Here is a 24,487-nt window from a genome sequence, read left to right on the forward strand (position 1 = left end):
GGGGTCGAAATCCTGCTCCTATGATTATTGTTAGGTAACAATTCCCTACGACCGTAGGTCTGCATGCGGCCCTTTACTGAAGACATTCAGTCTGTAATGACAGGACAAACGTGGAAAGAGAGGGACCAATGTTTGCCGCTCTACATATTTCAGACACGGGCACATTATTGTTAAATGCTGCATTAGTGGATGCGTTACGGGCAGAATGAGCCGTAATCCCAATTGGGACTGTCAGTTTTTGTACCTGATATGCCTCAGCTATGCATTCTCTCAGGCACTTGCTAATAGAGGGGGAGGACAATTTTTTGACCTCTATTATGAATGGCAATGGAAATGAATAGGGTTTCTGATACGTCCTAAAACTCCTGGGTCCTAATCCAGAAAAGCCTTCAGGGGCCCTTCTGACATCAAGTTTATGCCAATACACCTCGCTTGGGGTGTTTTGGGTCTGCACAAAAGAGGTTGGCAGAAAATTTTCCTGAGCTGATCCTATGGGAAGGTGGAATTAACCTTGGGGACAAAAGGCAGGGTCCGTCCCCAGGCACTACCTTATCCTTGTGAAAAAGCTTACATGAGTGGTGGCTTGATCGAAAGGGCTGCCAACTCTAGAAACTCACTTCTGGCTTAGAAGTAATGGCAATTAGAAAGAGACAACCTTTCATTTCTGAGGTATTTGAGGGAAATGTCCATAATGGGGTACAAGGGAGCAGAAGTGAGATGTGGAAGTGTAAAACAGTGTGTGCTTAACCTCCATTGGGAAAGCTTGATGGTTGATTGGCTCTACCCTTGGGGAGGGGGAGGCTCCCCTAAGGGAACCCTGACAATGTGTGGATGAGAACTGGGGGAAAAACTCTTCTATTCTAGGGATCACTGAGGGTTAAGCGCTGCCACCTGTCTACGCAGTGTATTTGTTCTAAGGCCAGTCTCTAAGCCATCCTGTAAGAGAGAGGAGCCAAGAATGTTCACCAATCTTGCAGGTCTCCGTAGAAGTGAGACCTTCTTCCGCCAGCACCATCTGACCGAGGCTTTCCATCGAAATGGTGTTATATATTCTTAACCATACTCTTTGGTGGAAGAGGTTTTCCTAGAGAGGCTAGCATGTAGGTGATTTAATACCTGCTGTACTGATGGTAGCCTCTGGAAACTAGTTGTTGCCGTTCAATCTCCACACGGTCAAGTTCAAAGCAGCTTTGGATCATATGTGGATGAAATATGGACCCTGGCTTCCAGAGCAGGTCCCTGATAGAGGTGGTAGGCTGATGGGTTTGAGTACCTTTTTTGACATTCTGTATAGATGTTGGTGAACCATATGGGCGCCACAGAGGCCGCAGAGGGCCACCAGAATGACGATCCTTCGTTCCTGCTTGATCTTCCGCAGGAGCCTGGGGATCATGGGAAAGGGAGGAAAAGTAAAAAAAAAAGAATCTCCGAGGAAGGCCATTTGGAGGGATAGAAGGCATCCCTGTGTCCCTCTGCTTTTACGGGTGATGGAAACGTGACATGAATCTGGGAAGTTGATTGTTCCAGATTGGAGGCAAAGAGGTCCACGATCGGAGTTCCCAGTCTCCTTGTAGAGATCCATTGAAAGAATCTCCCTCCCTTCAGATGCCATTCTCCTGGGTGAATGCTTTGTCTGCTCAGCCAGTCTGCTGCTTGAATGTTCAGGGGATTGCCCTGAATGTGCTCTGGAGACTCTGATGGAGGATATGTGAGTCTCCTGCCCAGTTGGAAAAAAGCAAGATGGCTTCCCTCTGTGGGAGCCTGATGACCTGGAACCCACTCCCTGTCTGTTCAAGTGCAGAGCTTGGCTGGACCATTATTGTCTGTCCGAACTAGAACATGGGCTCCCTACCGAAAGCAAATGTTGAAAGCGTTTGAGGGCTAAACGTAATTGCCAGCAGCTCCCAACACATTGATGTGGAGATGAGTCTCCAGCTGCCTGACCAGGTCCCCTGAGTAGGGATGCCACCCTCTAGAAGTGTAAAGCTCCCCAACCTTGAAGGCTGGCATCCGAGAACATCTTTTGTTTGGTGGAGGGTATCCAGAAGGTCTTCCGATGTTTAGGTGGGCCAGGTCTGGATTCCACCTACAACAGGCTGAGTCTTGACCGGCCTCGGTACTACAACCTGCTGATGAATTTTTGTTGGAAATAATTTCCTGAAAAGGGTAGAAGGAATCTCTGTAATGAGGTCTGGATCTGAACCGTCCCCCACTGAATGGCTTTGGAGTAGGCTACCAACAGAGCCCATTACATCAGGCTGTGCCAAGAGTGAGGAATGAGGAGCTTATTTTGTTTCTGGTGAGAGACCTGCTGTATCTCTGGGGTCTACCTCCAGGGTCCGTTGTTTCTGCAGAGGGACCAGAATCTATGCATGACTTCTTGGATGTCTAGGACTGAAACCCAGATGTTCCAAATCATTGGACCCGGGTTTAAAGAACTCTTCTCCCTGTTGACTAAGAAGCCGTGTTTCTCTAAGCAACGCTAGCAAAAGGATGCTCCTCTGAAGCGATCTGAGAAGTGCTTGATCCCTGAGAGTTTGATCGAATCAAAGAGTATATATCGCCCAGGTAGGGGTACACAGTCTGATGTTTCTTTCCCTGAGCAATACCACTAAGTTGATAAGAGCAGTTTTGGGTGGAACACTCTTGGGCAGTGCAAAGCCCGAATGGCGTAGAGCCCTGAATTGAAAATGATCTTTTCCCTACAGCCAAATCGGAGGAATTTTTCTGTGGCCCCTCGAATATGGGTATACATGAAGATGGAAGCTTCGGCTAGATTACGATTGAAGTGATGGAACTTCGTTGGGTTGCAGGGAGTCTCCGACAATTGGAGCATAGAGTTTCCATTCTAGAGGAAGAGTGTTTTAGTTTGACAAATTGGTTGGCCCATTACTTTCTTGGAATTTTACCCATGAAGAGTATGGAGTAGGACTCCCTACTCCCTCTGTCTCGATGGCACATGCTCCCACAGCTTCATTATTTCTATTAAGATGTGAGATGGCTTTCAGCTTTCTGTACCTCTTTTCTGGAATTTTTGGATAATAGGGGACATCATGTGTAGAGAGCTGACTTCTGGAGGAGAGAGAAAAGAAACTCTATTACATATCCCGAAGTTACTATCTCCGAGGGACCAAAAGCGTCTGTGTGAGAGGATCGCCACTCCTGGCAGAATTTTTTGAAGTCTTCCTCCCACTGCGTGGGGCAATTTAAGGCGTCATGCTGCTTGGATTGGCGCATTGTCCTGGTTGCTTAGCTGCATCGGAAGCTGGATTCTTCTTGTATGGGGAATCCTTTCTTGTTCGTGGTGTAGATCCCTTGGTTTCCGTTAGGGGCGTTGAAGAATTGTCTCTCTTGAACTGGTTGGCTCCCCTGTTGGGGCCGAAAATTAAAAGTTAGAAGGGGATGGTTTTCCTGGGTCCGAAGTTCGAGAGGGCTTTGGCAGGTGCTTAGGTTTCTCCTTAGGGGTCCACCTAGAAATTCTTTGTAGGGGTCTTCCCCTAAACAACTTTTTCTCCCTGGAAGGCGCATTCTGAGACCATGGCTTTGCAGATCTCCAGTCCAGGTCTGCCACGCTCTCAGCCACTAGCAGCTCTACAGCGTGGCAGCGGAAGAGGCCGATTGAACGTGCTGGAGAAGGTGACAGAAGTCTAGGGTGGCATCATCAGCGGCCGAAGACTGGCAGCCTTCAACATCCTGTTAACTCCCTCTGTGGCACTTTGGTCTCCGTGGGAGGCAGAATCTCCAACACCTTTCCTTGCCCAGAGCGATGCGAATGCTCTGGAAACAATCGAGGCAGTGGCAAGAGGCTCCTGATGGCCATGGCAGCCAGCCAGTGGAAGGATCACTTTTTGCAGAATTGCTCCTGCGCCCTCTATCTTGTGTCTCTTTGAGTTTGTCTCTCTTACCATCCCCGTGGATACAAGACCTGAGCTCTGCAACGCAGCTACTGGGCCATCTATAATCGGGACTTGTAAAATATTATTAGCATATGCAGGTAAATCATACAATTTTCGCAAAAAAATGGGGCACCTTCTGTTAGCAGCTGGCTTTTCCCATTGATTAATGACTTGAGTCATTAATGACTTGAGTCATATTCTGGGAAGGGAAAAACCTTCTTGGAATCGGGGTTGGAAGGAAAAAATTCCCCATCTCCCTTGTGTATGGAAGTGGATTTACGCTTAGAACAGGGGTAGGGAACCTGCGGCTCTCCAGATGTTCAGGAACTACCAGAATTCCCTATCCAGCCTCCTCTGGTCAAGCACTTGGCCACCGTGGCTATGCTAGAGGTAGGGGCTGATGGGAATTGTAGGATTCCTGAACATCTGGAGAGTAGGTTCCCTACCCCGCTTAGAAGAACCCTTCTCCCACTTTGTAAGCTTCCGCCAGGTGGAAAGCGCCAGCTTAAACAGCGCATTTCAGATAGCCATAAATATTGATGAGTCATCCATCTAGTGAAACAGACAGGAGAAGATTCGGTGCAGTAACCTTCATTTCCTCCCAGATCCTCCCTGTAATCCTGATGGGACATCCCCTCCTGCCCTACTGGGTGGCTCCTGAGTCTGAGGGAGTTGCCAGAGGGTTCAGGAATTAATTTTGGCCTTTTTTAAGGCTGCCTTTAGTTACCATAGGGGTTGCCAGACTCTCTTATTATCTTTAGCAAGCCCTTGCTTGGAGAAGGGTTTTACTATGGAACTATAGCAGGGACTAGCTGGGCAGGTGGTTTGAGGATCTGTAAAGAGTTCTATGCATTTCCTCTCCCATAACAGCTCTTTCTTTGCTCACGATGCCCCTTTAGGAATTCAAAAAGCTCAGATTTTAACTCTCTCACCAAGAGCTTACAGCCCTCCTGCTGGTTCCAGCAGACCTCCCTTGTCTCCACTCATTTTGCGGCGTTGGCCACAGAAAAGCCCAGACTTCGGGACACCAGAGTACGGTTGGGCTGGAGGCGGAGCGGGTGCAGCCATGGCTGCTGTAGCCCGTTTCTTGCGGCGCTCCCTCGCTTTGGTAGCGAAAAGCTCCATTGCCTGGGAGCCGCCCGTTTGCATTTTGCCTGCTGGGCTAGCCACGGCTGCTTCCTTCTGTGGCCCTCCTGCGCTGCTTGCTCCAGGCTGGGAGCATTCGCAGAAACCTTCGCTGTCTTCCTCCGAAGACAGGAGAGCCTCCCTCCGTTTGAAGCATGTGTACTAGATGCTCTGCGGAGGAGGAGGAGAAAAAAAAAATGGCATGCAGCGCTAGTAATAAAGCCTCAACGCCGGAGTCTCTTCTCTGCAAAGAAAGGGACTGGAGGGCAGGAGGCAAGCTGTGTGCCGTTTAGAGGCCAAATTGCTATCTCTGCTGCCAGTCCCTATTCCCAAGCTCTGAGTTGAAAAAAGAATGAAAAAACAAACTTCAGTGGCTGAGTAACAGCCACTGAACCTGCTCTTCCTGAGGCAGGGAACAAACTGGGAGAGCGAGAGAAGAGCCCGACCTCAGAAAGAGGAGGAGCCCGGGAAAATTTTTTATTAACCCCTGCCTTCCTGAATGGAGATCCAAACTACCCAGATGTCCTCTTGCTCAATGGAGAACTGTGTGTATGCTTCTTAACGTCTCACTGTATGAATGTTTGCAACCAAAATTTATATAAAAACATTTTAAACGGCAATTTGGCCTCTTTTGCATTCTCTGTAGAGTGTTTCAAAAGCCAATTCTGGCATAGCTGTCTAAAAGATCCCACCTAGCCTACTTCTTGCACTACCCAGCTGAGTAATTCCCCATTGCTATTTAAAAATAAATTCTTATACTGTTAAGCTGGGTAACAAGCCTGAGCATGACAGTCTCCTTGGTAACCTGTGACTGCATCTAGTGAGCTGTTTTGCCTATAGAGGAAGGTGAGAAAGTTGAACTCCACTGACAAAAACGTTTCCGTCAGGGGAAACAATTTGTTGGGTGAATATTATGTATAACATACATGTAAAACTACACAAAAGTTTCTTTCTGGCTTTGATAGCAATTTATTGTTGTAAACCAGATACATTTTACTTCTCTATATAAATCCCAGAATTAAATTATTTAAGTAACGATGGCGCTTGCATTTTTCTTCTCTAAATCCCAGGCCAGTTAACAGTATCAAAATACAGAGAATCAGTTTTGACTCGTATATATCAGGAACAACTAAAGTAACAAGAATACATGGAACATGTTTTCAATAAGTTCCTGAGGTACATGCCTCCTCTGTTCAAAAGGGATTTTGTGATCTCATATACAGTCTTTCTGTTTTAAAAGTATTTTGCATCCACAGTGCCTTTACCACAAAAGGTTTCGCATCCAAAACTGAATGAAACTGAAAATTTGCATCTCATGGACTAGGTCCTGGAATACTGGGTCCTGGAATTACTCCATGTTACTAAATTTCATTTTACCTTATATATCAAGTCTCCCTAACAGAATGTAAAAATTAAAACATTATTATGTAAAAAGAAAACAAAACTTTCCCTTTCATTGTGATAGCATGTAAAACATTGGATTTTTTTTCACCATTGCATTTATACAGTTCTTGGTTTTGCTAATGAATGTAAAATAAAAACAGTATAGCCCCTAAGATGAAATGATAGCAGCAACTGTAAAAATGTAAATGAAGTATACAAATTTCCACAATAGGTATAACTAGTCTTATATGTTCTGGGCAATATGAGTTCCAACTATTTCAGTTTTATGAAGGCAACTGTTTATGTTAACAAAACCTACTTTTTTACCTGCCAACTTTCACAAGTTCCAGTTGCATACCATTCCTTCCTACTAGTCATAGAAAAGTTTTTTAAATAGTATGAATACAACCTTAATAGCTTTTTCTCTTTTAGCTTTTGAAGCATATCTCAATTTTGGATATACAGTATATTTTCAGAGAAGAAATTATAAAGCAAAGCAAACACATTTCTTCAATCAACACATACAATTTCCTTGCTGGACTGACAAGTGTACTCTCCATTTTACATGAAGCTGGTTTTCTTCTTGGAACAACAGGGGCAAAAGACACGGACATTCCAGGCTTTGTGTTGTTTTCAGTCAAGTTACAGTCAACAATATGATATGTTGCTATTTCTCTTCATCATCTTGCATAGTGATTAATGTAATCTTCAACTTTATTTCGGAAGTCCCCCTAGAAAAAAAACATTTTCGATTTCTGTAGAATATAGATGTGCACATTCTGTTTGCGTGAGTATCAATGTGGTGTTTGCTTTTTTAGTTTCAACAAAAAGATTACATATACAAAATATGTTATTACTCTTTGTGCACAAAACAAAAGTTGAGTGTTTAACATTCTAGACATCCCTGCCAATGAGGATGCAGGTTGTGTCACACGTGATGGGGGAAGCAACGGGTTGCCAAGAGCCTGCCTTAATGAATTGTGAAGGTACCGTATTTCCCCGAATATAAGCCCTGCCGTGAAAATAAGCCCTAATGCATCTTTTGGTGCAAAAGTTAATACAAGACCCTGTCTTATTTTCGGGGAAACTGTTTTCATCTAGGAATGTTACAAAAGCAGACATTCTCATGGCTTTAGAAGCAGCCACCTTCCTTACAAACTATGGAAGATCCTAACAATGATCTTGTCAGATCAGACTTTATTTGGGAGAGATGGGAAAGTTAATGCTGGTGAGTGGATGTGGAGTAGCCTAGAGCTATGGACTCAGAGCTCATCTCCCACTTACAAGCAACGATGTCAGAAGGAAACTAGAAGCCCCTGGGGTGTCTCTATGGAGAGACCTGAGGCACACCTAGCTGAAATGGGGAGCTCAAAAGGACGGTTTTGGATCCTGGTAAAGCAGCTATCCTAAAACACGGTTTGAAGCTCAGTTATTGAAGCTATGATGCACGCTTGACTTGACATTATATGGAAGAACATACGCCCACAGCAATCTCTGTGATCCCGTTCCACCCCCGCCCGCCCGCCCCCGGTCCCGAAACGGCAGGCCTTGCAGAACCCTGTCTGACGGGCAGAAGCCCCACGGAGCACAAATGGGAAGCATCAGCTCATCTGGCCTAATGTTTAGGGACCGTGATTTACTTGATTCCCATCTCATTTTTTTGACTTGACACAGCAAGCACAACGGTCAAGGAGATGTCAGTACAGTGGCTGGGTAAGTCCTAAGGGGAAGGAGAGTCAGAGGCAACACAGCAGGAATCACCGGGGTATTGTGGGGTTTCCGGGCTGAATGACCGTGTTCCAGTAGCATTTTCTCCTCTGAAGACGCCAGCCACAGAGGCAGGCGAAATGCCAGGAGAAAATGCTACTGGAACACGGCCATACAGCCCGGAAACCCCACAACAATGTATTATCGAAGGCTTTCAGGGCCGGAATCACTGGGGTGTTGTGGGGGTCGTAGCAAGGACCAGGTTCCAATTTCCACCATCACTGTCTTCAATCATCCCCCTGGAAGAACTTCTCTGTCTAATAGAGTGGAAATGGTCTTTTCTGCCCAGCTCCTTGCCTAGTTGAGCTAAATCCCACAGGGTGAGGGTGTCGCTAGACAGAGAGTTCCACCTGGTTGGAGCCAGGGCAGTCAGATGTTTTTAGGGCCAGAGACCACTAGAAGGTTGTGTCAGGAGACTACTGCTTTGGCCTGGGGAGGCTTGTCTTCGAAAACAAAGTCTTTCACACCTCATCGTTCTCACATTCTATGGGAAGATGGGAGGGGGGAATCTAGGGGAGTTCAAGGGCCATAAATATTACTGTAAAAGGATCACCAGAACTGACTTTCTGAAGCCTGAGTACTTGCTGCCAACTCCATAAAGACTACTGATCCAGAGTCCGCTTATTGATTATTGATCCAAGACCTAACAGGTTGGAACCAGTCGAGCATTAATGCTATCTAGTATAGGAGTATCTGTGCTGTTATTGTTAGGAAATGTTATCTCTTGTTTTTCTTTCTTATCTAACTTTTTTTTACTTGAGCTAGCCAAGATCTTAATTTCTCTTAAAGATGTGGTGGTCGGCGTATCAGGCTGGGTTCTGGGAGACTCAGGTTCTCATCTCCACTCCGCCATGGAAGCTTGCTGGGTGACCTTGGGCCAGTCACACCCACTCAGCCACCCACCTCACAGGGCTGTTGTGAGGATAAAACGGAGGAGAGCAGACAATGCAACCCTTCAATTGCAAGCTTCAAGGCAGCTTTGAGACCTCTGAACTGAATAACTGGCTGAATAACATCCCGAACACGGACATGATGCTTCCAGCCAGAAGCTGCAGCGAACATTAGAAAAAGGAACAGTATTTTTGTTCAGAAATACTTCCCAGCATTGTTGCTCACCTTGTCACGCAAATGATGTTCTGCAGCTTCAATATTCAAAGGATCATCAAAATTCAAGAGATCCTGAAAGCAAATAAAACATTTAAAATGAAAGGTTGATCACAAGTGCTAAACATACAACATCTGACTGAAGGCTTGAGTGAATCAGGAAGGGATTGATTGTTAGGGAGATCGTATCTAGAGGCAGAGGAAATGCAAGGAAGGAGCAATTGTTGAGGAAATGGTTTCTCAAAGGTAGATTAAATATAACGTCCAGTATCAGGGAGTTTTCTAGGATTCATTGTATCAGAAAAGCTTAGCGGGGTATGGTAATCAAGATGCTTCCATGGTCCATGAGACTTCCAGCTCCTGTTGCCTGGAGTAACTCATTCACTGATTTAATTTTGCAAACAGACCTTTTGTCTTAGGTCTGCTTTTAGGGTGGACACTCTGCTACCTACACACACAAATATGAGAATTGGCTTTTGCCAGTACAGTTGTACAGAAAAATGATATGAGACCCATATTTCAGCAGTGTGGGGTGTGAGGGGTGGGCTATCAGGCTGGACCCCTCTGCCTCAAAAGTAAAATCTGAATTTTATCTTAATCGGCCTGTGATCTTGCCACCCTTTCCCCCAAGCCCACCCATCTGAGAGAAGAAGAGTGAGATATTCAGAGAGCCTTGAAATTCATCATTACCAGAACTCAAAATTCTAGAAAATTAGTCTCTTTTGTCCAGGAGGAATCTGCTCCTCTGAAGATGCCGCCAGCCACAGATGCAGGCGAAATGTCAGGAGAGAATGCTGCTAGAACACGGCCATACAGCCCGGAAACTACACAGCACCCCAGTTTTTGGCAACAACTTTATCAACAATTGCACACACCTGTTGATCACCTAATAACCTTTCTATTTGTTGTTATTGTTAGTCTGATAGTTGTTTTATCCATAAAGGAAATGTTGTTTTATCCATAAAGGAAATGAATGAATAACTGTCTTGTTCCTGTGAAATTGTAAGTATGTGGAATCAGGCTGCAAAGCACAAGGGTGAAGGCCCCCTTGACTGACCAGATGATAAGCCCACCCCCCTCCTATAGCAAACACAGGTCATATGAGAATGAGAACAAATTTCAGGTTTCACACAACTATCAGAGATTAAACAGCAGAACAGAGCAAGGCCTCAAAAGAACTGCTCCACAACAGGCTGGGCAAAAATCTCAGGGGCATCTAATACCTCAGCAAGACACAAAAAGTTCGCGAGAGCTCCATTTCTCTTTGGGAGAAAAACTCTTTGAGAATCTGTTGCCTCTTTCTGCGGGATAAAGATAGAGAGAAGCTTTAGCTAAGTAGTGGAAATCTGCTTTGCATCCAGAAGGTCTCAAATTCAATCCTCAGAATCTTCAGCAAAATGGGTCAGGTGGCAGGTGACATGAAACACTCCTACTTGAGTTCCTGGGGAGCTGCTGCCAGTCTGAGTAGACAATACTGACCTCAATGGACCCAATTACCTGTTTAGGTATGTCCAGTTAGGTTAGGTGAGCGAGGCCCCAACAACCTGGAAGGAGAAACTCAGTGGCGTAGGAGGTTAAGAGCTTGTGTATCTAATCTGGAGGAACCGGGTTTGATTCCCTGCTCCGCCTGAGCTGTGGAGGCTTCTCTGGGGAATTCAGATTAGCCTGTGCACGCCCACACATGCCAGCTGGGTGACCTTGGGCTAGTCACAGCTTCTCGGAGCTCTCTCAGCCCCACCCACCTCACAGGGTGTTTGTTGTGAGGGGGGAAGGGCAAGGAGATTGTCAGCCCCTCTGAGTCTCCTGCAGGAGAGAAAGGGGGAATATAAATCCAAACTCCTCCTCCTCCTCTTCTTCTTCTACAGCCTGAGGACCCAGTGGTAGTGCCTCTCAGGCTGAGAGGTGTTGACTGAGTCAAGGACTGGAAAACAGACAGGAGTCACATGTATCCTGCTTAGAGCCTGGGTGATCTTTAGTCTGGGAAGAGGAGAAGAAAGATGAACTTGCTATTTGATAACAGGAGTGATCTGAAGAGGTAAGGTTGGAGCTTGTAAGTCTAGATGTTGCAGATCTCTGGCTTCTGATGTGAGACTTATCAGCCACGAAATGGGTGTGGATGCTATTGAGCACCTCCGTTGAGGCTTTCTGGACCCTGTTACGCATCTCATCCATCTTCCCCCATCTGTAACGAACAGACTGAGTCCAGGCAAAGTAACTACAAAGAGTTCTTTATTCACTGGCTTAGTCAGATCCAATAGCAAGACAGGAGAACTCTGAGACTTCAGAGTTTAAGCAATAGTATAAAACCAGCCCAACATCCCCCTTTTCCCAGATAACCTAAACAAGGAGAATTCACACAGAAGGAATCTAAGTAAAAGATAGCACACAGACATGAATAATAAGCCTCAGCCCAAACTCCGGGCATCCGGCCAACAGAAGATGTTGGTGTGCATTTTGGGTGGGAACCAAGGTCAGAAACACACAGCACACAGTTACACACAGCACTTGACATTCCACCTCCTCCTCAAGACCCTCCTACCCCTGGTTTATCAGGGAATGCCTTGTGAAACAGAGTCACCAAACAGGGAGTGTGCACGTCAGAAGCTTACACCCACTGGTCATGCCCCGCTGGAAACCCCACCCACGAAACAAGATATTGCAAACAGTTGCGGTGCATTCTGGAATTGAGAACAGCGTCAATTTCGTAGTGCTTCTCGCCATCAATCAGAACCGGAGGAAAGCGATCCGGGGGGTCATGCCAGGCATCGAAAGCGGGAGCCTGATTGAGTAAACTAGAATGAAAAACAGGATGAATTTTGCTGAGTGATTTAGGCAAGTCCAACCGAGAAGTCACATTGTTAATAACCTGCACAATTCTGAACGGCCCAATAAATTTACGCCCCAATTTGGAGTATTTATGAACGTCTGCAAGTTCTTGGTAGACAAATAAACCCAATCATCAATTTTCAACTGGAAAGGCTGGCAGTGCTTGTCAGCTTGTTTCTTCTGGGTATCCTTGGCTTTCTGTAGGGCAATAAGAATGGGATCCCAACCAGTTACTGTGGCTTGAATCCATGCTTGTAGTTCAGGCGGTTGCATGGGATCCTGTCCCAAAAAGGGGAGGGACTTAGCGGAATAACCAGAGACCACCTCGAAAGGGGTTTTATTAGAACTACTGTGAACGGCATTATTATAAGCATATTCCGCATAGGGTAACAATTCTGCCCAATTATCCTGATGGTAATTAGTATAGCATCTCAGGTACTGTTCCAAAGTTTGGTTTGTGCGTTCCAATCGGCCGTCAGATTGGGCGTGATACTGAGAAGATAAGGCTGATTCCACCCCCAACAACGCCAAAAACGACCTCCAGAACTTAGACACAAATTGAGGGCCCCGATCCAAAATTATCTCATCTGGAGCAGAATAAAAGCGATAGATATGTTGGATGAACAATCTGGCCAATTTTGGGGCGGTGGGAATGGTAGAGCACAGAATGAAGTGAGCCTGTTTGGAAAATAAGTCCACCACCATCCAAATCACCGTATTCCCGTGACTCTCGGGAAGATCAGTAATAAAATCCATAGAAATAATCTGCCAAGGACGGGCAGTCACAGGAATAGGTTGGAGGAGACCATGAGGCTTGCCAGGGGATGACTTAGCTTTGGCACAGGTGGTGCAGCCCCTAACGTAAGCTTCAATATCTTTGCGCATAGTATGTCACCAAAACTGACGCTGAAACAAATGCAGGGTTTTGAGGAAGCCGAAATGACCGGCCGACTTAGAATCATGACCATGATGAATGACAGCACTGTGTGGGGTGGTGGAACGTACAAGCAGTCCCCTTTCTTCCAAAGTCTATTCACCAGAGTGAGGGATGGCCCTCCCTCCCCTGAAGGGACCTCCTCCAAGCCAGGCCGCTGAAAACCATCAAAAAGGGAAGGAGGCAGTTCTGAATGGGAAGACGGAGGAGTCGAAGAAGGCAGAGGTGGGACGGTCGGAGTAACTGTAAGGTTGTTTCGGTTCGCTAACAACCTGAAGTCAACCTTGAGTCTACATTCCTCCATCTGGGCGTTGTGCCCAGACCAGCTCATATCTCCTTCTTAACCTTGCTGCGTGCTTGCCATTTCTGGCTTCTATACTGTGTGAATCTCTGTCTTGGTGGGAATAGTGGGATGGGAAAGCAGGGTTGTTTTGGGCTGGGATTTCCGCGGGAAAACATTCGCCCGTACAAGCGGCAGCTGGGGGGAGTCTGATTAGATTCCGCATTGTCTGTAGAAGATCATGATTGCCAGTCAATAAAGAGCTTTTAAAGTTACTGTTGGCCTGGACTTTTCTGATTCCTTACAGTAACGTCAGGGGAGCAGTGGGAATGAGGCGGGCCTGAGCACGTGTCACAGCAAGGCCCAACTGGGATCGCATTAGCACAGTGTGAGGGGTGGAATGAAGGGAGGGACTGCCACCCGCTTCCTCGGGCAAATGGGAAATGGCGTCAGCCAGCTGATTGGTCTTGCCCAGGAAATAATGGGCAGCAAAATTGAAAAGGGAGAAAAAATCAGCCCAACGAAGCTATTTAGCAGACATTTTGCTAGGGGTAGACAAGGTGGAGAGGTTTTTATGATCAGTCCAAACCTGGAAGGGGTGGGCCGCCCCCTCCAATCAATGACACCAAGTGACCAGGGCTTGTTTAATAGCCCCAGTTTCCTTGTCCCCCACAGTCCAGTTCAGCTTGGGGCCAGAAAACTTTTTGGACAAGTAAGCGCATGGGTACAATTTATTATCTGGGTCCCTTTGAAGTAAAGCCGCTCCAAGAGCTTTGTCTGAAGCATCCACATGTAATACGAATGGGCGTGTTGGATCAGGATGGATCAGAATGGTTTCGGAAGTGAAGGCTGCTTTTAACACCTGAAAAGCAGCCTGACAAGCAGGAGACCAAAGGACAGGCACTCCTGGTTTGGAAAATGATGGATCCTTGTCTTTGGTTCTTAATAAGTCGGTCAAAGGCAATGCCAATTGAGCAAATTGGGGAATAAAGTCACGATAAAAATTAGTAAATTAGAAAAGATTGCAATTGTTTGCAGGTGCTAGCCAGTTTACAACTGCCTCAACTTTAGTGGGGTTCATTTCAATTTCCGCTGCTGATACCAAATACCCAAGGTAGTCCAATTTAGTTTGATGGAAGGCACATTTAGTCAATTTGACATAAAGTGAGTGGTCAAGCAGACGATGCAGTTGCGGACCAGTTGGACATGTTCAACTTCATTTTTGGAATAGATAAGCACATCATCCAGGTAAACCACCACCCCCTGAAACAACAAATCCTGCAGAACTTCATTTATCAATGACATGAAAGCCCCGGGGGCTATGCTTAATCCGAAAGGCATGACAAGATACTCATATTGGCCAAATTTTGTGTTAAAAGCAGTCAAATGTTCATATCCCTCAGTTATACGGACCCGGTAATAGGCTTCATGCAAATCCAATTTAGTGAACACCTTGCTGGAACCCAAAGCATCAAACAAGTCTTTGATCAGGGGCAGTGGATATTTGTTGGAGGCGGAAACTGCATTAAGGCCCCGGTAGTCGGTGCACTATCTCTAAGTCCCATCTTTCTTCTTGACAAATAAAACTGGGGCCGCATAGGTGTTTCGGGTTGCTTTACATATGAAACCCCTGGCAAGATCCTTGCCTAGAAAAGCCAGCAATTCCACCTCCTCAGGTGGGCTCATACGGTATAAGCGGCCCTTGGGCAATTTGGAATTGGGCAACAATTCTATTTTACAGTCAGTATCTCGATGGGGGGGCGGGGAGCTGATCGCATTCAGTCTCCTTGAACACTTTAGAAAGATCCCAATACTGTTCTGGAACCCTCGGTACATTGGCGGAGGTTGTATGAGAGGATGCACTCGCAGGGAGCTCTGGGGTTTGGGTATCAGGTTCATTACACATGTGGTCACCACAGGGTGGATCAGTAAATCCTACTATACGAGAGGTCCAATGGATGGATGGAGGACCATAGTCCTCAAGCCATGCCATGCCCAGTACAATGGGGTGTTGTGCAATGGGGGCCAGTATGAAACTACGTCACTCCCAATGCTCAGCACAATGAAGGAGCACTGATTCAGTCTTAAAGCATGCCGGCACCCCTCCCAATGGACTGAGTAAAGGTATAATTTGTAACCCCAGTTCCTCAGCTACTTCTGGACGCATAAGACAGTGGGAACACCCAGAATCGAGCAGGGCTCGAGCAATTATGCAAGTGTTCTTGGCCGGGTTAGACAGGATAGTAATGAGGGTAATGGGGCGACCACCTTCACTCACTCCATCCTTGGACGTGTCCACAGCATCCTTAAAAGCAGTAGCTGTCAAGGCAACACCCAGATTGTTGTCTTCAGCATCAGTGAAATCAGAATCCTTAACGGCAAGGGCTTTGGAACTGCCACGAGGAGGTTTGGGGCCCTTTGGAACCTTGGCAGCTGGAGCCCAAGATGCAAGCTTGGTAGACGGAGTTGACGCCCTCCCAATAGCACAAGTTTCTTTGTCCCCCGCCGCCCAGTTCAGTTCTGCTCCTGTAAACTTCCTGGACAAATACGCACACGCGTGTATTCTCCCATCCACTCCCTGTTGGAGCAAGGTGGCCCCTAATGGAACGTCTGAAGCATCTACATGCATGATGAATGGTTTATCTGGATCTGCACGCACCAGTATGAGTTCAGACGTAAAGCTTTCCTTAAGGTGTTGAAACGCTTTGTTGCACGCCGCCTACCATTGGAGGGGTGCTCCCAGTCTTGCTTGGTTCAGGCTCACCCCTTTGGTGCGGAGCAGATTTGTCAGGGGAAGTGCAATCTTAGCAAACTTGGGAATAAAATTCTGATAAAAATTTGCAAACCACAGAAAGGACTATAGTTGTCTATGAGTTCGTGGCACTGGCCAGCCTGCTACTGCCTGTATCTTGCTGGGGTCTATCTCTATCCCCTTCTCTGATACCCGATATCCTAGAAAGTCTACTTGGGTTTTGTGAAACTCACACCTTGTCAACTTACCGTATAACCCATGCTTCATGAGTCTGCGGAGAACCTCCCTCACTAAACCAATTTGCTCTGGTGTATATTAAAACATCATCGAGGTAGACGACCACCTTCTTAAATAGTAGGTCATGGAACACCTCGTTAATCATGTTCATAAAGGCTCCAGGGGCTCTGTTCAATCCGAATGGCATGACTAAATATTCGAACTGCCCCAGCGGTGTATTAAATGCTGTGAGATGTTCCTGGCCCTCCACAATTCTGACTCGGTAATGTGCCCCCTGCAAATCCAATTTGGTAAAAATCACCCCCCCTGCCCAATTGTCCCAACAGGTCTTTTATGAGCAGGTACTTGTTGGTCAACGACACAGCGTTTAAACCCCTGTTGTCTGTGCATAATTGTAGGGAGCCGTCCTTTCGAAACAACACAGGGGCCCCCATGTGTGACTTGGTCGGCCTAATAAACCCCCATTGGAGATTCTTATTTACAGATTCTCTAAGCACAGCTAATTCAAGGGGGCTCATTTGATACAGTTTACCCTTTGGGAGTTGCGCCCCAGGACAATCTTCATTGAGAAGTCCGAACTGCGGTGAAGAAGTAGTTGGTCGCACTCTTTTTCATCAAATGACTGAACTAAGTACCGATATTGTTTTGGTGGTGGGGTTGAAGTTGCCTGCGGCTGGGACGTGCCATCCTGGACAAGTTGCCATTCGGTGTCGTCCCTCCCCGCAATGGAAACACAGTCCCATTCGATGCCGTCGGGTCATGAGTGGTTTCCTCTTTGCTACTATCTTTGCTACTGTCTCTACCGCTGTGCTTCGTCACGGGCAGGTTTTCTGTATTAAGTTCCAGCGCATTTCAGATCCCTCTACCTGCTTAATCCATACTTCAGCCTCCCCAGCACATTGAATCCAATCCATCAATGAGTCAGGGTCTCCTTGGACCAGCGTCCACTGTAGGACTCTCGGATGGAGGCTGTCTTTGAACATTTGTACTAATACCAATTCTGGCCACCCCATCAACCTGCTTGCTAACCTCCGAAATTTTGCTGCAAATTCACTGACAGGAACTTCCCTGGCGTAGACTGTATTAGCTTAACTCTAACCCTCTCCTCTGCCAATGGGTCTTCAAATCGCCTACGTCGTGCCATGATAAAAGAATCTAATTGGTACAGTTCAGGTCCATCAGTTTCAACCAGCCCGACCAGCCAGGTAGCCGTTTCACCCCTGAGCCGGGTTCCCACCTCAAAGACTTTCTCCCGTTCTGATCTGAAGCATGCCCCATACACCTCCATATACAATCCAACCTGGATCATGAAAAAGGTAATGCCAATAAAGGCTTTGGAATTGGAATTGGAAAAAGGTAAGGTCCCCTGGATACCCTGCAAATTCTGCCTTCAGTCCCTTTCTCGCCAGCCGTAGGTCAGGTTTTTTTTTATGGAACCTGGGGTTTGGTGGCCGTTGTCGTCTGTTGTCCACGCGATCTGCTTCCTCCATAGCTGTGCCCTGGCATGGTTCTTCACTTTCCCTGGTCATGGCAACGTCCGTTGCTGTGCCTTCGCTCTGCCTAGGGAGATTCGCTGCTCTTTCATCCATAAGAAGCGCTACCTGCCGCTGCAGCACCCCCAGCTCCTCCCTCAGCTGATTTCTCTCCCGACTCACATTTTCGGTGTGTACTTGGAGGACCTCGTAATCCCTCCGTAGCTTTTCCGCCTCCCGAGTAGATCTTTTTGTGAATGGTTGAGCCGCTACTAAACAGGCTGTCAACTGGGATCTTTCTTCATCCATCTCTGTGTGCAGCATCCCCACCACCGTCCAAGACATGCCAGGGTGTCCGTCGCTATGTTAGTTGAGGAGATGTTCACCGGGGTCCCTCGCCCTACCAGCGAAAGCCCGGGTAACGAAATTGTGATTCTGTCCCAGGCATGACTTTAATCAATGCTGGGTACTTTGTGGGAGTTCTGGCACAATGTTAGGATCAATTCCACTCAGCCACACTGCTTCTCAATGGTTTTATTGAGTTGGTGAATCCAAGGCACAAGGTGCCAGAACTGAGAGCTCCGCCCCTCAGCTCCGACCTTTATATGCTAAATGTCATGATCACTGCCAATCAGTGATCGGGCTCTTCTGCTTTGACAGTTATAGGCCCCAACGTGGTAGCCTAGAAACACAACAACAACAGTTCCCACCAATCACCATCCAGCTCTTCCCAACTCTTCAAACCACCATCGATTGCAGTTCACCTCCTAACAGCTGAATCCATTTCCAAACCAGCAGCAGATACCCGATAGCCTAAGAAATCTAACTTGGACTGATTTCTTTTTTTTTTTTAATAATAATAAGCCTTTATTTGGCATAACAATAATCATAACACAATAAAAACCTGAGATAAAAGGTATACAAATACAAAGGTTTAGGATAAAATATAAATTATTGATTGTGCATCACCTCCAGTAAAAATTGTGCAACCAATTCACAAGTTTCATTGTCAGAATTGTCCAGAAGGAAAGGAAGTCTACCTGATTCTCCCATTTCACTAGGTATCCTAGAAAGAATGTTGGAATATTTTGATCTGATATTACTTAGATTTAGGGCAGCAAAACAGTTGATGCTGCCAATGTTTCGGTATGTTGTTCACCACAAGAGCATACCCTTCGGCTCATTTCCAAGTTGTTAAATCTACCACTTAATAAAGCATGGAGGGGAAAACATTGAGAGCTGAGCAAGTGTGAGGGCTCTTCTCTGCATTGGATTAGTCCAAAAATACAAATAGGAAGCCATCCTATTTTGATATATAGGGGTATTGAAAGATGTAGGGGTGAACAAGTTTTCATAGCAGCCCTAAATAAATTATTCCATTAAACTTTCCAACAATTTTTGTTTGCTGGTTGTAGGATTCTGAACTAGATAGCAGGAAAAGCGAGTCGAGGAGATATACCAAATTGATTTGATGCTGTCTTTCGATCAGAGAGAACCATGGATTAGCCACAGGTATCAGACAAAAAGTAGGAATTGAATCAGTGGAGTGCTCATCATCTCGAGAAATGCAGTACGAAGTGAAATAACCAAAATTTAAAAGCTCTCAACCAAACCCTATAAACTAATGAATTTTGGCCCAGTTCGGAAACAGAGGGGGGGCGCTCACGGTTTCCCTGAATTTGGCAGGCCCATGGTTTTACGGAAAAAATTTGAAGTTTGGACAGTGATTCAAGAAGTGGTCAGCTGCTTGGAGACCAGATAGGTACTCCACTAAAGTAACTGCGCTTCTATCTTAGAGTTAAAGATTTTTAGTGTTGCTGGGACAAGGGAGTGGCCCTTTCCACTTAAAAGAAGCGTGCTGTGGCAGAATAACTGATGGTAGCAGCTGCAATGGCAGCTTTTGTGTGGGGTAACCAGGAGAGGTTATAAGAGAAAATGTAATTCCAAGATATTTGTATTGGTTAACCTGCTCCACTGGCACTTTATTAATCGTCCTTAGTTATGTTTTATGTATTGTTTGGCAAAGATCAAAATCTTGGTCTTTTGATAATTGGTAACTAGTCCGTTATCTGTACAGTACTGCCCACATCTATTCGAAAGGCAGTCTGACTGATTCCAGCTTTTGAGCTGAGATAGAAAGGATGGTATCATCCAATATAGAGAAGTATTGGAATATACCTGGAGCCTAATTTAGGAATATGGTTATTAATTTCCAATAAGGCTGATGGAAGGTCACTCAAAATATAAATTGAAAAGGGTTGGTGCTGGCATGCCTTGCCTCCACACCTGCTAAGGTAGAAATAGAATCAGTCATGAGACCTTCACGTGAGCACTTAACTCTGCAGTTTGTGTTGGTATAAAGTTGCCTGATTAGAAAAAGAAGTTTATTGTCTATTCCTTGTATAGCCAATTTATTCCAAAGACGTTCTCTAGAGACTGTGTCAAAAGCTGCCTTCAAATCAATGAAGGCAGCATAAAGTTTGCTTCTTGGACTTTTGGAGTATTGGACTGATTTCTGTATGGTCAGTACCTCTAGATCAGTGGTGGCGAACCTTTGGCACTCCATTTGGCCATGCCGGCAGGGGCTGATGGGAATTGTAGTCCATGAACATCTGGAGTGCCAAAGGTTCACCACATGGCTCTAGAGGTACTGGCCATATAGAAATGAAATACAAAACCACTCTCAACTTATTATCTAGAAAACAATCACACTTACACATGAAGGCTCTGCCCTCAGCTCCAGTCCCTCTCCCTGAATGAAATATTACCTGAGAACACATAATCCACCCCACTCTGGTGTCTCACCAAGCCTTAGGAATACAGTACGAACTGGCATTCTTCAGACCACGCTCATCATGACCACTGATGGCATTGTATAAGTAATACAATAATTGCACTGCTAATTATATATTCTAATCCAGGATAACAGACTACGTTGCAAATGAAAAAAAAATTTCCACTAGAGATTTTAACTGCCTTGAGCGCAGCGTCATTGGCAGAATCATAAAAACAGTTCACATATACATAGCCACTGTACATATTTGCGGGTGCCCCCCCCCAAAAAAACTAGCCAAATACATTCATTCTTCAGCCTGTGCTTACAATGATTATAGAGAAGAATGCTGCAACAGGAGTTTGAACAGAGACTGGACTGATTAAAATGGAGTGAATCATCAAGAAGGACACTAAATGTGGTGAAAGCGAAGATGGCAGAGAAGACCGTGAGCTGCATCTTTCGGGAGGCCTGTTTATTATGGGGTTTGCTTTTGCTGTTTTCTGACTGTTGGGGTGGTGGAATGGGTTAATTGCATTTCTAACTGACTTTTCTTTGTCTTCTGTGTGATGCCATACGGTACCAGATGCTGTCCAAGGTCAGTGCCTGGCTGTCTTCACTGTTATCTCATTTGCAGTTCTTTTGGCGGGCATTCCCACAATGGGGGGGTGCACCCTGCTTTAACTATAGGGGTTTGCAAGGGCAAATCCCAGTTCTGGCTTTAGCCAGGGAGATCCTCATTACCAATAAACTACTTCTACTACCAATAAACTTCTTCTATATGAGTTTGTTGCAGGTTTTGGGATTCTGACAGCATCTGATCTCAGTACGCCTCTGTATTTCATATTTGTTTTTTCTCTTTTCTTCTCATATAGTGTGGCAGATCCACCATCTTATATTTGATGTAGTTTTAAATATAAATAATTTAAAACTGAGAAACAAAAATTTGACAACTCTCTCTAAAGTCTGTAAAAAGAATTGAAAATTGTTTATAGTGGGCTACATTATTTTTTGTTTCAATTTTTCTGTCGTCTTTGTTTCAGTTTTTTTAATCTAATGACAACAGCTTCAATTGTTTTTGGTAGATTTTGGAATATTTCCAAAGATACATTTACAGATAAAGAAAATCAAAGAAATATTTGTAATGGTTAAATTACCTTTCTTACAAAGACATAAAAACTTTCTGCAACTTGAATCAATATGTAGTCCCTTAATCAATTAACTGGAAGTGAACCCTTATAAATTATGGTTTGACATTTCATAATATGGTAAAAATATGGTTCTTTTTTGTGATGATCATTGTTATTAATGGCTAATTTTTGTAAATAGTGCTTTAATGTTTTTAATGATGTGATTTTATATAGTTTTGTCGTGTTTGCTAGAGAAAGGCAGGCATATAAATATTTCAAATAAAGACACAATGTTGTTTAAACTTCATTAAACAATGCACACTGAAAAACAGATTGAAATCTATTTTGAATTATACCCCTCCCTGCCATTGGAACTACTCTGCCAATCAGTCTCTGCTAAAAAGCTCAGTTAAAATACCAAGTTGTTCAGAGACAGCAAGTAGAATCCTTTGACTACAATATTAGGTTGTGCCATGGAAAGTTCCTGCCATTTTTTACCCAGTGTGCCCTGAAGGAATTGAGGAAGGGGAATAATGAATTCTGAGTCTTCAGTAGTGGGAAGACCTTGAGGTTCCTAGATGGATGCTCCTTGCAAGATGTGTAGCAGCACAAGCTAAACTTTAGCTGCTAAAGACTCTTCACAAGAGGCATTAAGCGAAAAGACCAGAAATATTTCCATGTGAGAAGTGTCTTTTCTGAGGAGTTATGTGAAAGGGGTCCATCTTTCTCTCGTTCCTCTGCATCAAAATAGCAATATTGGTTGCTCTCTACAAGACCAACCACTCATTGCCATCCTAGAATTCACATGCCTGATGCAAAGGGATTGAAATTACCCAAGGAGGGTGGGTGGGTTTCCATTTATTTATTTATTTAGTTTTTTATACCGCCCTATCCCCAAGGGACTCTGGGAGGTGTACAACATAAAATTCCATCATAATGGAATTTTATCCATCAAACCTGTAGCCGCCAGGTTGTCTTGAAAGGCAAGAATCTTTTATGGCCACATGGATTAAATGACATTAAGAATTGCATGACTGAAGAGGATGACAATAAATGCCTTTTGCCCCTTCTTTTTTTCACAACCTGACTGAAACCGCTGTGATCACAATGTCCCACCAGCTACTCTCAGGGAGGATCTCTCTGAGTTGGGGCTGTATTCCAAGCTGGGAGGGGAAGTCTCATTACCTCTGGGTGGGCGGGAGAGGAATGCCTGGCTGAGGCGTACTGCCACTTCACCTGTTCAGTTAGAATTGAGGCTTCAAGGTCAGCTGATGACATGATGAAGGTGGGGCTCTGGGTTATGCATAGGAAGGGCTATGGGAGGGGGGAGGGGAGCATGGCGGCATGTGAACTGGAGCCAATTAGGGAGCAGGCAGAGGCCATACATGTACTAGGAACTCTGCCAGGAAGGTTTTGATTGGTGAGCAAGGGAAGCAGCAAGGGAACTTGGGATCCTCCCTGCTGACAGCATCTGATGCCACTGGGTTCTGTCCTGGGCCAAGTGCTATTCAACATTTTCTTGACAGTAAGAAGAAGAAGAGAAGAGTTTGGACTTATATCCCCCCTTTCTCTCCTGTAGGAGACTCAAAGGGGCTTATAATCTCCTTGCCCTTCCCCCCTCACAACAAAAACCGTGTGAGGTAGGTGGGGCTGAGAGAGCTCCGAAAAGCTGTTCAACAGTGGAATATTCAACAGTGGAATAGGTGGCCTCAGAAGGCGATGGTGTCTCCTTCTTTGGAGGTTTTTAAACAGAGGCTGGATGGCCATTTGTCAGGACTGCTTTGATTGTGTATTCCCGTATGGCAGGGGGTTGGACTCAATGGCCCTTCCAGTCATTTCCAACCCTATGATTCTATGATGCTTTGAGTGCTGTCAGTAGCAGCTCCCACCGGGAAAGACATAACGGCAGCTCCCTCCTGCTTCCCCTGCAGATCCGGCCCTTCCTGGGAATCTTACCTCTCACAACAAGTTAGTTTTGTGATATGCATCACTTTAAGATAAGGAAAATAAGGGAATTAAAAAGTAGTTATACTATCACAGAACTGCATGATCTTTGCCATCAGTAACAGCAGTCAAGAATAACAAAATGTGTTGGGGGATGAGTCAGCGAGTGCCAAGTAAAAAAGAAGATGACAGAAGCAAAAGTTGGCCCCAAGGGAGGTAGCAAGTTGGCATCAAAGAACAGAGAGAGGTGAGAGGAAGATATGAGACAAAAAGAAAGGAAGGGGCAGGGTCAAAGATGAGGGCTGCGTAACGGAGCGCACACAAAAGTTCCTGACATTCAGGGTGTGGAAGGATGATGCCAAAGTGACAGGGATGTAGAAGGAAGCAGGGGAAGCAAACATACAATAACAACATCACAGCAAATGCATGAGGACAGAGACCTTGAAGGACAAATCAGTCCACAGGTAGTGCTTTGGTTGCAGGAAATGCTTAACTGCAGACCTGCTGGCCACCTGCCTGAAGACATCCACTTGTAATGTGAGAAATGAAGGCTTGAGGTGAAGAGGAAAGGAAGGTGGGAGCTGCTTCCAGAATAATTATGAAGCAGGGAGATCTAAGAACAGATGTCCAATTGCCGGAGCCAGGACTCCTCACTGCCCAAAAGAGACGCAAGGTGCCCAGCAGAGGCCAGAGCAGGACTGCAATGCATTATGTTCCCAGTCCATACAAGAGCTTTATTTGGACAAGAAGGCCTCTGTTCCCTTAGGGGCCCTGCGCTGTCTGCCACTGGCTTTTGAAACGGGGGTCTGGAGGACAGTTTGCAGTGGGACAGGAGACAAAGACACAGGAGGCATCGGATGGCTG

General features: G+C 45.5%; 1 protein-coding gene across 5 annotated transcripts in view; it reads right to left on the reverse strand.

Annotated features, from left to right (window-relative positions):
* Nucleotides 1–5,966: 5,966 nt before the first annotated feature.
* UBE2F (ubiquitin conjugating enzyme E2 F (putative)) overlaps nt 5,967–24,487 on the reverse strand; it is a 78,747-nt gene continuing 60,226 nt past the window's right edge. For 3 of the 5 annotated variants that reach the window (XM_048486578.1, XM_048486574.1, XM_048486577.1), the window contains 2 exons: nt 9,288–9,350; nt 5,967–7,135 (listed from right to left, as the gene is read on the reverse strand). In XM_048486578.1, the coding sequence (XP_048342535.1) occupies nt 7,085–7,135; nt 9,288–9,350 (114 nt within the window). In that variant the 3' untranslated portion in view covers nt 5,967–7,084. Of the gene's footprint in view, nt 7,160–9,287; nt 9,351–11,487; nt 12,068–24,487 lie in introns of those variants that run through there. The other 2 variants (XM_048486575.1, XM_048486576.1) reach the window with 2 other exon arrangements.

The sequence above is a fragment of the Sphaerodactylus townsendi genome, linkage group LG02 (genome assembly GCF_021028975.2).
Source record: "Sphaerodactylus townsendi isolate TG3544 linkage group LG02, MPM_Stown_v2.3, whole genome shotgun sequence".
Classification (NCBI taxonomy): Eukaryota; Metazoa; Chordata; class Lepidosauria; order Squamata; family Sphaerodactylidae; genus Sphaerodactylus; species Sphaerodactylus townsendi.